Source organism: Morone saxatilis, unplaced genomic scaffold, assembly GCF_004916995.1.
Source record: "Morone saxatilis isolate NCDOM2014 unplaced genomic scaffold, NCSU_SB_2.0 Contig17, whole genome shotgun sequence".
Lineage (NCBI taxonomy): Eukaryota > Metazoa > Chordata > Actinopteri > Moronidae > Morone > Morone saxatilis.
In genome coordinates this window covers 15,702,787-15,716,060 of record NW_023339729.1, presented here as the reverse complement: position 1 = coordinate 15,716,060, position 13,274 = coordinate 15,702,787, and the positions used below count along the sequence as shown (strand labels likewise).

At 45.4% G+C, this 13,274-nt stretch overlaps 1 protein-coding gene across 1 annotated transcript; it reads right to left on the bottom strand.

The window, feature by feature from the left end:
* Nucleotides 1-333: 333 nt before the first annotated feature.
* On the bottom strand, nucleotides 334-4,482 carry rhoh (ras homolog family member H; the record flags this gene model as incomplete). The annotated part of the gene is given in 2 exon segments (XM_035659440.1): nucleotides 334-3,133; nucleotides 4,428-4,482. A coding segment is annotated over 1 exon segment (588 nt). The 3' UTR covers nucleotides 334-2,058.
* Between the last annotated feature and the right edge of the window lie 8,792 nt (nucleotides 4,483-13,274).

Genomic DNA, 13,274 nt, shown 5'->3' with positions numbered 1-13,274 from the left:
TCTCTTTGTCTCTGAGATTAAAAGACTGCGAATCTCTCAAACGTGTGATGCTAAGCACACACCTAAAAAAAAAACCCACACACAATCTTAAGTCATAAAAAAGTACAAATTAAATTATTTGTATATAAACATTTGATAAAATGTGTTTCACAATTAGCATTGGCAAATGGTAGCTTAGCCTATACCGTTAATGTTTTGATATTATATGCAGAAAATCTGTTTTAAAGTGGCCATAATAAAACAAAACATACAAAGTACAGTGTATATTCTTATAGAGTTTATTTGAGAAGGTGTATTTGACGTACTATACTAAGGCAGAAAAGGGTGCATTGATGATGAACGCAAACTTTAAAAAGATATTAACAGATACAAAGGGAAGATAATGCAGCCATTACAGGGGAAAATGACGAGATATATTTTAAACTTGCAGGTTACTTGATGATTTTCACAGCTTTTTATTTGCTCTGGGTAAAATCGTACAGATATCAATAAAGCAACACTGTATCAATGTGTTTAATCTTTAGTTTTAATTTAATTTAAGTGAACAAAGGAGACAGCTTGATACATGAGTAGTAGGTCATGTCTTAATATTTTTTCAAAAAGATTTATACAGTTAAATAAGAATATTAAAAAAATACAATCCACAAAAAATCCACAATAGCCATTTATATTTGACATAGAGTTTCAATTTAATGTCATGTAAAAATTCCCCTTTACTTTATTCTAGAAATGTTTGTATCTTCTACCAATATAAAACAAAAGTTTCACTTTTCATTCATTCATTTCAATACATCTGATATAGACATTTCAAACAACACAAACACTTTTAAATAGATTTGACATACATATATTTAAAAAATTCCACGTATAACCTAAACATATAACTTGTAGGCATGTCTACTCTTTGATCTTTGGACTGTTAATTCCCCCGTCATGTCTAATAAAATGTCATCCTCTTTCAAGAAATAACAGAGAAAATCAGGGTTTTTCCTGGCTCAGAATGGGCCTTTGGTGTTTGAATACGCACAGCAATAAGCGCGATCAGTCCACGTACAGTCTGCTGGGCGATACGGCTTACAAATAATACCTCAATATTTTTAGCCTATGCTGTGATATACGATGTATATCTTTATCTACACATTTTCACTATTGATTAAATACATTTGGAGAGGATTTTGAATTGCTATTTTTTTATTTATCATTTTGGTGCTGGCTAAAACCCAAATCCTGCCAAAAATGTCTTTATGCAGGAAAAACCCCTGAATACACAGATATATGTAGAGCCCGATACAGCAAAAAATGTAGCCAATGGACTCTATGAGCTGACGCCCACACTTCTTCAAAGAGTTAAAAATCATTGCTGACAATTGCTAACATGCACTCATTAATAAAAGTTGTAAGTTGATTTTGACAGTCACAATGTAAAAGCTTCATGCAACTGTAAAAAGTACTTGGTTGTGTCATTCTATTATTGGTAGTAAAGGCACTTTATTTAAGGTGGTTTATTCTGCAAATCAAAGGTTAATTTGCTGATCCAACTACAAGCTGAGATATTAAGATACTTTCCTCCTGGAGAAACAATATGCTGTGTCAACATTAAAGCTTTAAATGCTTTAATTTAAGAAAGCCTTTCACAGTGAAAGTTCTTAATGGAGTTTTTCTGAAACACCACAATTCTATGATGCCCCATCTGAAATACCTCCACGCGATGTTCTGTGATTCACTTAAAAAACAGATCAGAAGAATCAAACATAAACTCTTTTCTTCACGTGTTTGTCCCTGTAGCACACAAAAGTAGAACTTTTATCTGTGTTCATTTACATGAGGGTCTATTGGGTGCATCACTAAATCAATGTATTCTCAGTTTTAAACATGGTTTGAGTTTAGGGAAGTCTTGGAGGACACACCATTAGTGAAAAAGAACCCAACATAAGACAAATACATCTTTGGGTTCTTGTATCTCTACACGACTTCACTGAGTTTGAATAGCACACTAAGACGCATTATCGAAAGTCATCTCATGAAGGCTCAGGGGCAACAACAAATCAAGGTCAAGGGTCAAAAGACCTTGCACTGGTTTATGCTGAACATCCGTCGCCTGGCTTGCTTCCTGGCCTGGTTTACAGCCGTCCGCACTGCGTACTCAAACACCTGTTGCACGCCGCGGTTGCTTAAGGAAGAGCACTCTAGATAGCCTTTAGCGCGGACTTCACGCGCCACCTGTCTCCCCTCCACTGCTGTGATGCAGTTGCCCCGATAGGCCCCCACCTCCCGTAGATCCGTCTGGGTGGCCACAACCAACACTGGCACCTTCGGCAAGTTCTCTCGAACCTCAGCGATCCACTTATGCTGGACGTTAGCCAGTGAGTTCGGGTTGGCCACGGAGTAGCAGATGAGGACGATATCAGCCTGCGAGTAGGATCTCGGCCGGATCTGTCTAAAGTTGTCATTGCCTGCCGTGTCCCACAGCCCCAGACTGATCTGAACCCCATCCATGTACACCTCCACCCCTGTGTTATCAAACACTGTGGGCTTGTAGGTGTCCGGGAAGGTCTCTGAGGTGAAGCGGACCAGCAGGGCCGTCTTGCCCACGGCACTGTCCCCGACCAGGACACACTTCACCGACATCTCCGTAAGGCCGTTCATGGTTGCCTCTGACAGTCTCTCTCCTCTAGATATTTGTATTTTGGTGGAGAAAAGTCTCAGGGGAAGTTTTTCGTGAACTTGTCGATCTGTAGAGGCGCAGGGTTCACGAGGTAGCGATCACTCTGGATGTGCTGTTCTTCAGTGTAGAGGCGGTATTTTTCATAGCAAGTGATTTGTAGCCCTGATTTCTGGTAACTGCCTTCCTGGAGATTTCAGTCGTCATTCAACTTGAACTGACCTTCAATGTCTCTCTTTCCAGAGTCCTGAAACGTCTGTTATAGGTAGTAGATATGTACAGTCAGCAGTTCTCCAGCAGTGAGCTTTATACGCGCTTCACATAACGTCTCAGTTGTTTAGGCCCTCGCAGCTCGTCTCACTTCTGCTCGGTTTCTGCAGCGTGGTCAGGTTCTGGTCCTTTCCTCTAACGGCCTTGAGTGTCGTCATTATGTCCAAACAGAGCTAACCTCTCAGAGCTGAGGAGGAAAAGCTACCGAGGAAGAGAGAGGAAGAGAGGATATGTTACGAACATGAGGTATCTGTCAGCACTCTGTTGTCTTACTTTCAAAAGACGCAACAGTTAGAAATTGAAATGCTTCAGCTAATTGTTTAACTTCATTTATATGTTTCACCAGATTCTTCTCATCTACGTGTAGCCTATTGTGGACGATGGCAGCAGCGTGGCCTTTAACACAATTAACATGACAAATGAGATATATCTGCTTAAACAATATAGAAATAGTCTACTGCTAGAGTACCGCATGTTGCAGATGACATCAACTTTAGTGTCTGTAACACACATAATTTATATTTACACAGAAGTATAATATAAATACAAAGCACCGAATGTATAACAAAGTACTGATTAAATACGGAAGTAAAGATCTGTGTGTTTGGGTGTGACCCAGAATTCACAGCTTTATCCTGAAGACTCTAACAGGGGTTCAATAGTATCCATGTTCTCTATGTTATCTCATACATTTAACCTGTTTGTCTCCAATTACTCTAATGCATGTCCCTCCTAACGAGTCCTGATTCAGCCATAAACAAACACCTGATAATGAATAAGGACTTCTCTGTGATGTGTGATACAGAAGCTAATACGTGTAGATCTTAATGGTTATTTTTTTAATATAATTAACTAAATCAGCTGGTGGTTTCTTATGACTTATCTATTGCATTAAATGGACAGTTTAACAATTGTATTAAAGTAGCATAGCATAACACTGTTAGGACTGCATAACAAGTCCTAACCTCAAAACCACCTGCCATGACACACACACACACACAGTCATCTAGATGGAAAGACCTCCATCTCCATAACGTAGATGGGACACTTTAATCAGTGTTTTTTCCACAATTCAACTGTCTAAATTATCTCACTGGAACAAGTATTAGTTTTATAATCTTAGTCTACAGTCAAAGCTAAAATTAATTAATTAATTAAAGTTTTAAAACAACCAACAAACACTTGGCAAAACTGATCAAACTGTCAAAACTCTTTTTACTTCAAGTAGAGTACAATAAAATCTTATTTTACACATTCATAATCATCTCTTTGTCCCAGTGAGAGAAAGAACACAACATTACTTTCTCAGTTCTCACTTGCTCATTTAATGCTGAGGTTTTTAGGTTTTATTACATTTCCAAATATATTATATAATAGAATATATAATAGAACACACTGAGTTTGATATATAGTCATAGTAGTACAGGCCTCAGCCACACGCTGCCTTTAATCAACACAAAGTAAGGAGGGAGCAAAGAAACCAAGGATAAATTACCTTTTCTTGTCTTCTCAATCTGTAACGGCCGGATGCTGGCTGCCGCCTTTCAAGACCCTTCTTCAGCAAAATCCACCCAACCACAAAAAAAACCAAAAAGCCGCTTGAAACTCCAAGACACGGTTGGTTTAAATTATGATAAACTGCCGAACTGGATACACTGAAACGCAATTTGCTAAAAAGTCTGTATTAATGAGACAGGAAAAGAAAACGACAGACTAAAGGACTTGGGCACTGCCTGACACCCGAGCCCAGAGACGGAAGCCGACGAAAGAGGAGAGAAAAGAAAAAGTAAAACACCATCCCGCTAGGTTGCCCAGTGCAGGTGTGACTGAAGTCTGCTGCTCGCCTCCCCCACAGCAGATGTGCTTTAAGGGATAGGAGGTTTTTTGTGTGCCTTTTTTGTTATTGTGAATGTGCGTACGATTTTAACTGAACCTACACGCTGGCCCAAAAGAAAAGATCAGGTTGGCAAACTGGCTGTCATTGTATACGGATCAATGATGGTCCGATGGCTCCGATCAAGCTCAACTCAAGTAGAAAGACCCCAATCCCCTTAAGCTAATAATGATCGCCCTGTAGCCCCTATTGTACTGTTTTAATATATTATTAAAAGTACCCCCGTACCTCTGATACTATAGTATATACGCAGCAGCCACACAGCACCACAACACAATATATAGTTTACGTATAGTCCCCAGTATATCATACATTGACGCAAACCAGTCTGAAATATCTCTCCTCACACACAACGGACCCCCGTCCCGCAAGGCGAGACAAGGAGGCGGGGGAGGCAGGAGGCGTGAGAAAAGACTTTCGGTCAGCAGCTGGGTTGTGCCGCTGGTCAGCAGTCGGGGGGAGGTGGCAGGGAGAGGTGAGCCCGGCGGACCGGCCGCGCGCACTCAGGCCGCTCGGGGAGGCTGGAACTGCAGTTGGAGCCGCCACGGCCGCGCGCCGCCCGCACCGGCTCCCCGAGCCGCGCTCGCCCGGCGGCGCTGGGCTCGGCGCGCTGGCCACGGGATACGCGTCACCCGCGCGGTTGGTAGGCGGGAGGGGGCGGCGGCTGCACGGGGGGGGGGGAGGGCGGGGTCGGGGGTAGAGGGACGGCCCGGCTACAGGTCCAGGCAGTACCTCCGGCGCGCGCTCGCACCATGCGGCGGCAGGCGGCGTACGCGCGGGCAGGAGATGCGGGGTACACGACAGGCTCAAGGGCCTACAAGCGGCGGGATCCGAATAGTATGTGTTCAGGGGGGCTAGAGAGGCGGCGTGCGGTTGCGTCAGTTCGCACACACACGTACCTGACTCGGAGCGCTCACACTCTCGTACTGAGGGCGCGTGCCGCGGAGTGGACGGGGCAGAGTCCGACAGCAAACACGCGTGCAAACCCTGAGTCGCGCTTGTCTCTTGTTGGCGCGAGTGTCGTCAGGATAAAGACATCCGAGGCGTGGGCGCACGGATCTACCAACTAACCAGAAGCGGCGCCAGCGGAGCCGAAAAAGAAACAACGGGCCGGCGCGTTACCTGGACGCGTGAAGACGCGAACGATGCCGGCGTCGGGGGGCAGCGCGGGGCGGGGCAGGCGGCGGGGCGCACGAACGGGCAGGGGCGTCGCGACGCCGGCAGCTCGCGACACTGCGCGCAAGGCTACGCCGGGCAGTTGCTGGTCGTTAGCTTTGCGGCGTGTGTCGCCCTCCTACTTTCTCGCTCGTCTCGGGGGGGGGGGGCGGCGGGGGGACGGGCCGCGGGCGTGGGCTGCGGTGTGGGTCAGGCAGGGCGGGAAGTTCGTGGTTAGTCTGTGTTGCTGTGGGTGGTCTTGTTTGTGGTCCGTCGGTCAGTGATGTGATTGGGGAGTCATTGACTTTTAGCTATTATTTGCTTTCAAGTGTATGTTCAGTTCCGGTTCTGTGCGCTAAGTTTGTTGGTTTATTGCTATTTAAGTTTCTTTCTGGGCGCGGCGGGCGCAACGCCACAGCGGTGGCTGTGTTCGAGGTTTGCAGAGCGCTTGCTGGCGGGGTGCTCGCGTGGCGAGCCTGGTCGAGCGGACAGGCGCGCCGGATAGCGGGCGAGCGCGGCGAGGGGCGGCGGCCGCGGACGGCGGGGGCGCCGGCCGGAGAGAGAGGGGAGCGACACACAGGACGCCAGCAGGACGCGTGAGGCATTACCTCGTTTTCTTTTCGATCCTTGTTACGCGCGCGCCTTCGGCGGGCCTCTCTGCGCAGGTACCAGCAGCCTGCGTGGCCTGAGGCCTTCAAATCACTACTATTATACGCCTACCTACCGCCGGGCGCGGGCGCCATGGCCCGCCGCAGTGACCCTAGGGCGCGGGGCCTCGCTACTATAGACGGCCGCCTGACCGCGCTCTATCGCCGCGCATACATCACGATACGTGAATTCATCGGCAAGTGTAATGAACCTACAAAACAACCTCGAAGCATTACAACTTTCTAAAGGCAAAGTGAGAGCTGACGAAAGCTAATGCCTTGCTCGTTCTTTCTCTCTACTGGGGACAAAGAGATGGATTACCGAAGTTGTAAGTAATTAAGATTTCTAGTTGTACTCTACCTTGACAGTAAAAACAGAGTTTTGACACGTTTTGATCAGTGTTTCGCCAACGTGTTTGTTGGTCTTTTTAAAACCTTTAATTAATCCTAATTAATTTTAAGCTTTGAACTGTCAGAAGCTTAAGATTATAAACACCTAAGTACTTGTTCCAGTGAGACTACATTTACGACACGCGTTTGCAATGTGGAAAAAACACTGAAAAATAAAGTGTCCCCATCCTACGTTCATGGAGAAATGGAGGTCTTTCCCACTGTCTAGATGACTGTTGTGGTGTGGTGCCAATGGCCAGGTGGTTGTTGAGTTAGGACTCTGTTATCCGCAGCCCCTCCTAACCAGTGTTAGGCTTATGCTGACTTTTAATACAAATCTGTTAAACTGTCCATCTTAACTGCATAGATAAGTCATAAGGAAAACCACAAGCTGAAATTTAGTAATTAATATTCCCTACAAAAAAAACCATTAATGCGATGCTACACGTATTTAGCTTCTGATCACGACCATTCCCAACGAAGAACGTCCTTATAAAATAGCGAAGGGTGGTTTGTTTATGGCTTGAATCAGGACTCCGGGTTAGAGGAGGAGCATGCATGTAAAAAGAAATTGGAGAATCAAACAGGTTTGAGAGAGATGTATGAGATAACATCAGAGGAAACAAATGGATAACTGATCTGAACCTCCTGTTGCAGGAGTTCTTCCCAGGGTAAAGCTGTGAATTCCTGGGTCATCATGCTTTGAGGGCACACAACACACCCCAACCGGGCGGCAGACTTTCACTCCGTATTAGTAGATCAGCTACTGTTGTTAGTAACAATCATGTCGGTGCTTGTAGTTTCAGTCGGAGTCCGCGACACTCTTGTGTCAAGATCATACAGCACTTATCGGTGACTGTTACGCAGGGACGAGCACTCAGACACACGTTCTGAGCTATGCGCCTTGCAACCAGTTGCGCACCACTGGAGCTCAAGAGGGGCAGTCGCACACCAGTGCTTATACTCGGGCGTTAAGCCCAATGACATCCTCATTTGTTCATCGTTAGAATTGTTTACAGACGGCCAGCCCGCTGCCTGCCAATCCGGTCCACAATAGCACCACGCTTAGATGATGAAGAAATCTTGGCTGAAACAATAAATGGGCAAGTTATGAAACAATTAGCTGGCAAGCATTGTCAATTTCTACTCGTTGCTCCTTTTGAAAGTAAGACAACAGAGTGCTGACACGATAACCTGCATGTTCATCGTAACAGTATCTTCTGTCCTCTCTCTTTCCTGCCGGTAGCTTTTCCTCCTCAGCCGGGCTTCTGAGTAGTTAGCTCTGTTTGGCACATAATGAACGGACACTTCGAGGCCGTTAGAGGAAACAGGAAACTCAGGCAACGCTGCACCGAACCGCTGGCAGCACGAACCACCGCGAGCAACAGTGAGGACGAGCTGCGAGCGCGCCTAAACAACTGAGACCGCTTCATGTGAAGCGGCGTATAAAAATTCACTGCTGAGAACTGCTGACTGTAGCATCACTACTACCTATAAGCAGAGCGTTCCGATTGACAACCTGGACAAGAAAAGAGGACCATTGAAGGCTGCAGTTCAAGTTTGAATGACGGACTGAAATCCTCCTAGGAAGCGCAGTTACCGACAAATCAGGCGGCTAAAATCACTTGCGTATGAAAATAACCGGGCTCTACACTGAAGAACAGCACCATCCCACAGTGATCGGCTACCCCCTCGAGTCGAACGCCTCGGCACCCTCTACAGATCGACCCAAGTTCAGATAAAACTTCCCCGTGAGAACTTTTCTCCCAACCAAAATCACCCATATCTAAGGAAGAAGAGAGCAACGGCAACCATGAACGCTTTACAGATGTCGGGAAGTGTTGTTGCGCCGGAAGTGCCGTGGCAGACGGGCTGCTTCCGCTTCACTCAGATTGGAACATACACAGCCACAGTGTTTGATAACACCAGCTGCAGGTTCAAGTGCACTGCGCGCGCTTCACACTCAGCTGGCGGCGTCGGCGCGCGCGACACACGGCAAGCACACAGTGCACAACTTTAGACACGACGGCACCGATCCTACTCGGGCAGGCTGATATCGTTCATCATCTGCTACTCGTCGCGGCACAACCCGAACTCCAACTGGCTAACCGTCCAGCGCATAAGGTGGGATCGGCTGAGGTTCGAGAGAAAAAAGCTTGCGCGAAGGGTGCCAGTGTGGGTTGTGGCCCCCAGACGGCATCTAACGGGAGGTGGGGGCCTATCGACACACAGGAGGGAGCGAGCACACACCAGCATCACCAGCAACGTCAGAGGAGAAGAAGGAGCAAGACAAGGCTGACCGCGACGTACGAAGCTATACCGGGCCATCTTACGGGAGTGAGCTCTTTCCATACAACCGCGGGCGGTGCACACCACAAGGAGTTTTGAAGTACGCAGAGCTGTAAACCCGACAGGGCAGCAGGCGACCGGAAATTTCAGCATACACCAAGTGCAAGGTCTTGTTGACCCTTGATTGATTTGTGTGTTGCCCCCTGCAGCCTTCATGAGATGACTTTCGATATGTCTTAAGCGTGCTATTCAAACTCAGTGAAGTCGTGCCAGAAAAAAAGAGCACTACAAGAACGCACCAAAGATGTATTCTACTGCTGCCTTATGTTGGGTTTTTTTTCACTAAATGGCTGTGTCCTCCCAAGACTTCCCCTAAAACGTCCAAACAATCGGTTTAAGAACTGAAGAATCAACATTGTGTAGTGACTGTCATGCCCCAATAGGACCCCTCCATGGTAAACATGACCAGCATCTCAAAAAGTTCTAACTTTTGTGTGCTACAGGACACCAACACCGTCGAGAAAGAAGAGTTTGCGAATGTTTGATCTCTTCTGAATTGTTTTTTAAAAGTGACCATCAAACAGAGACTAATACGCGCGTGGAGGTATTGTTCAATAGGGGCACAATCAGAATGTCAGTGGTGTTTCAAGAAAAACTCCATTAGCACTTTTCACTTGAAGGCTTCTCTTAACATTAATAGCAATCGTTAACAGCTTTACATGTTGACACCAATCAAATAAAATGTGTTTCTCCAGGCGAGGAAAGCACTCTGTAATATCTCAGCATGTGTAGTTGGATCTGCAAATTAACCCCTTCTGATTCTGCAGAACTAGAAGCCAACCCTTAAATAAAAAAGTCGTTTACTAACCAACTACATAGAAATCGCGAGGCACAACCAACGTAACCTTTGTAGCAGCGTTGGCATGAGAGGCTTTAAACATCTGCCTGGACCTGCAAAATCAACCTTACAAACTCTTTATTAATGCAGTGCATGTCTAGCAATTGTGACAGCCAAGTGCGATCTTTTTGAACTCCTTCTGAGAAGTCGTGGGCGGCGGTCAGCCAGATCACCGAGTCATTGGCTCACATTTTTTCGCTGCTCATCTGAGCCGCCCTCCGGTACATATATCCTGTGTATTCAGGCCCGGGTTCTGTGTCGTGCATAAAGGCGGACGCCCTAACCCACTTTTTGCCAGGAATTCTGGGCTTTTAGCCAGCAACCCAAATGGAATAAATAAAACAAGTAACGCAAATTCAAAATGCCTCGCCCAAAATGGTATTCTACATCCAATACTCGAAACAATGTGTATCAAGGCCATCACACGGAAGCGAAAAAAATATACATCGTATAATCCACAGCGCAATATCGCGGGCTAAGAAATATTGAGCCCGTATTTGTTCGCGCGTAAGGGCGCGTATCGGCAGCAGACTCCGTACGGGTGGACTGAATCGGCGCTTAATTGCCTGTGCGTCATTCACCACACCAAAGCCCCATTTTGAAGCCCTACGGAGAAAACTGATTTTCTTGTTATTTGTCTGAAACAGAGGAATCGCACATTTTTATTCAGAACATGCACGGGGGCGGCAAATTAACAGTCCGACCAGACGATCCAATACGAGTACCCGCCCCACAGCCTCTACCCAACATTTAAGTAGTTCGTAGGTTATACCCGCTGGAACTTCTTTTTAAATGATATGGTAATGGGTCCGAACATCTATTTAAAAGTGTGTGCCTGTTTTTTGAAATGGTGCTGATATCAGATGCGCACTCGTGAAAAGAACGAACTGGAAAATCGACAACTTTCTGCGTTTATATGTGGTCGAAGATAACACAACACTTTGCCAGAAAATCAAAGTCAAACAGCGGGAACTCTTTGTACATGCTACATTCAAACTTGAAACTCGCACTGGTCAACATCAATAATCGCCTCATCTTGTGATTGTTTGTGACTTGTGATATTCTGTTTTTTACAATTATCTCTATCATCTCTAACGACTGTATCAAACCTTCTGTTCTGAAAGAAAATATGTAAGAGCCTGACCTAGCCCTAACTCACTGTATCAACAACTGTCTCCTTCTGTCCGTCACCTTAAATTCAAACTTGAAACTGAAAGGATTAAGGACACACTGTCCGATCCGAGCAGTGTCTGTCTGTTAATTGTATCTGTAACGCATTTTAGCCCAGAGCAAATACAAAAGCTGTAAGAAATATCAAAACGGCTCAACCTCTGGCAAGTTGTAACAGATACCTATCCTCGTTCCATTTTCCCCTCTGTAATCCGGCGCCTGCATTGATCGTTCCCGTTTGTATCCTGTCTAACTCATCGTTTTTAGGAAGTTTGCGTTCATCGCAACTCATCCGGCACCCTCTTTCCTGCTTATCATAGTCGTCAAGAATAGCCACTTCATCAAACAATACGAACTCTATACAGAATCGTACACCTACTCGACTTGTACTGTGTTGTTTTATTCTAGGGCACCTTGCAAAGACAGATTGGTTCGTCGCAGCTATCAACCTAGTCGAGAAACAAGTTAACCGGTACCTACCGGCTGAACGCCATTGTTGCCAGATGCTAATTGTGAAAACACATCTTTATGCAAATGTTTATGAAGGTAGCCATAATGATGTTGTTCATCTACATAATTCAATAATTTGTACTTTTTTTATTGACTTAAAGGATTGTGTGCTGGGTTTTTCCTTCTTTTTCACGCTGTTTTGTTCTTTAGCATGCAACTACGTTGAGAGATGTCGCAGGTCTTTTACTCTCAGAGACAACAGAGACAAAAGATTGCGAAAGACAAGCTTAGTCCAGCTGAGAACAAAGAATAAAGCTAACCATACCAAACCACAATAAAGGAGCAGGGGATGTAAGGTTGGGTGTCAGTCCACTAACTCGAGCAGATGACCTTAAACCCTTTGGATTATGACTACGTTGAAGAGCAGTCAAGTCTATCGGTTTATTTTTGTATGTTTTTTCACCTTTTATGTCTACACATGCAGCACCATTTTTGGGTGGTGTGTTTATGAACCCTGTCTACAGTGGTTACATTAAATTTGGTCTTGTTCTGTGTGCGTATCTGTATTATTGTATTGATGGTGGGGTTCGGGTGTTCATAAAACTGGGACATACATCAGTTCTCTTTATGTATTTATTTATTTAGTACATAGTGCAAGATTTAAAGGACGACCAAGTTGAACTAGCCGAACGAATCCTGGAAAAAAGCTGTTTCGGCACCCCTCCCGCTGTTTCATCGCCTTCTCCCGCCTCTTTCTCTATCATGTTCTCTGAGCCATTGAATGTGGTGGTTCTTGTGGTTGACGATGAGACACTACATATACAGTGTCCTTTCCAGGAATACTGGATGACACAAACACGCTAACCACATCTCCAGCACTACACAACACCACAGGCAATCACATCACACCACCACGCACACACATTAGGTTTATCAAAAAGTAGTTTTGTCTACGGTGTTGTGCAAACCACAGCGACTGTTTAGAGCTACTTGTCTGTATATTTTCTAAAGTCGTCTCCACCACCAATCCAACCAGCTAGTGACAGAGCAAGTGGAGCACATCGTAATACACCGTGGAATCTACTCAGATCAAACAATGAACCATGATTGTTGGAACGTTTATGAAAGTCCCTCCTTTGTTAGAAACCCGTCCTCAAGTAGATATATAGTCTGATGAACCGATTTAAGGACGTAGCCGTGCTAAAAATTAAGTACCTGTAATATGTGCAAGTGTAACTCAAATGACAACCCGCTCAAATTTGTGGTTGTCATTTTAAAATGTCAGGCGAACCTAGCATAATCGGACTATATAAATCATAAAGGGCCGACTAATAAAGACTATCATATTGACCATGTGGCAAATCATTGACATGCCCCAGTCCACATTTTCCACAAAACTGCCCTCCTGTTGTGTGTGAGTTTACTAGACATGATCACTAGATATCATCA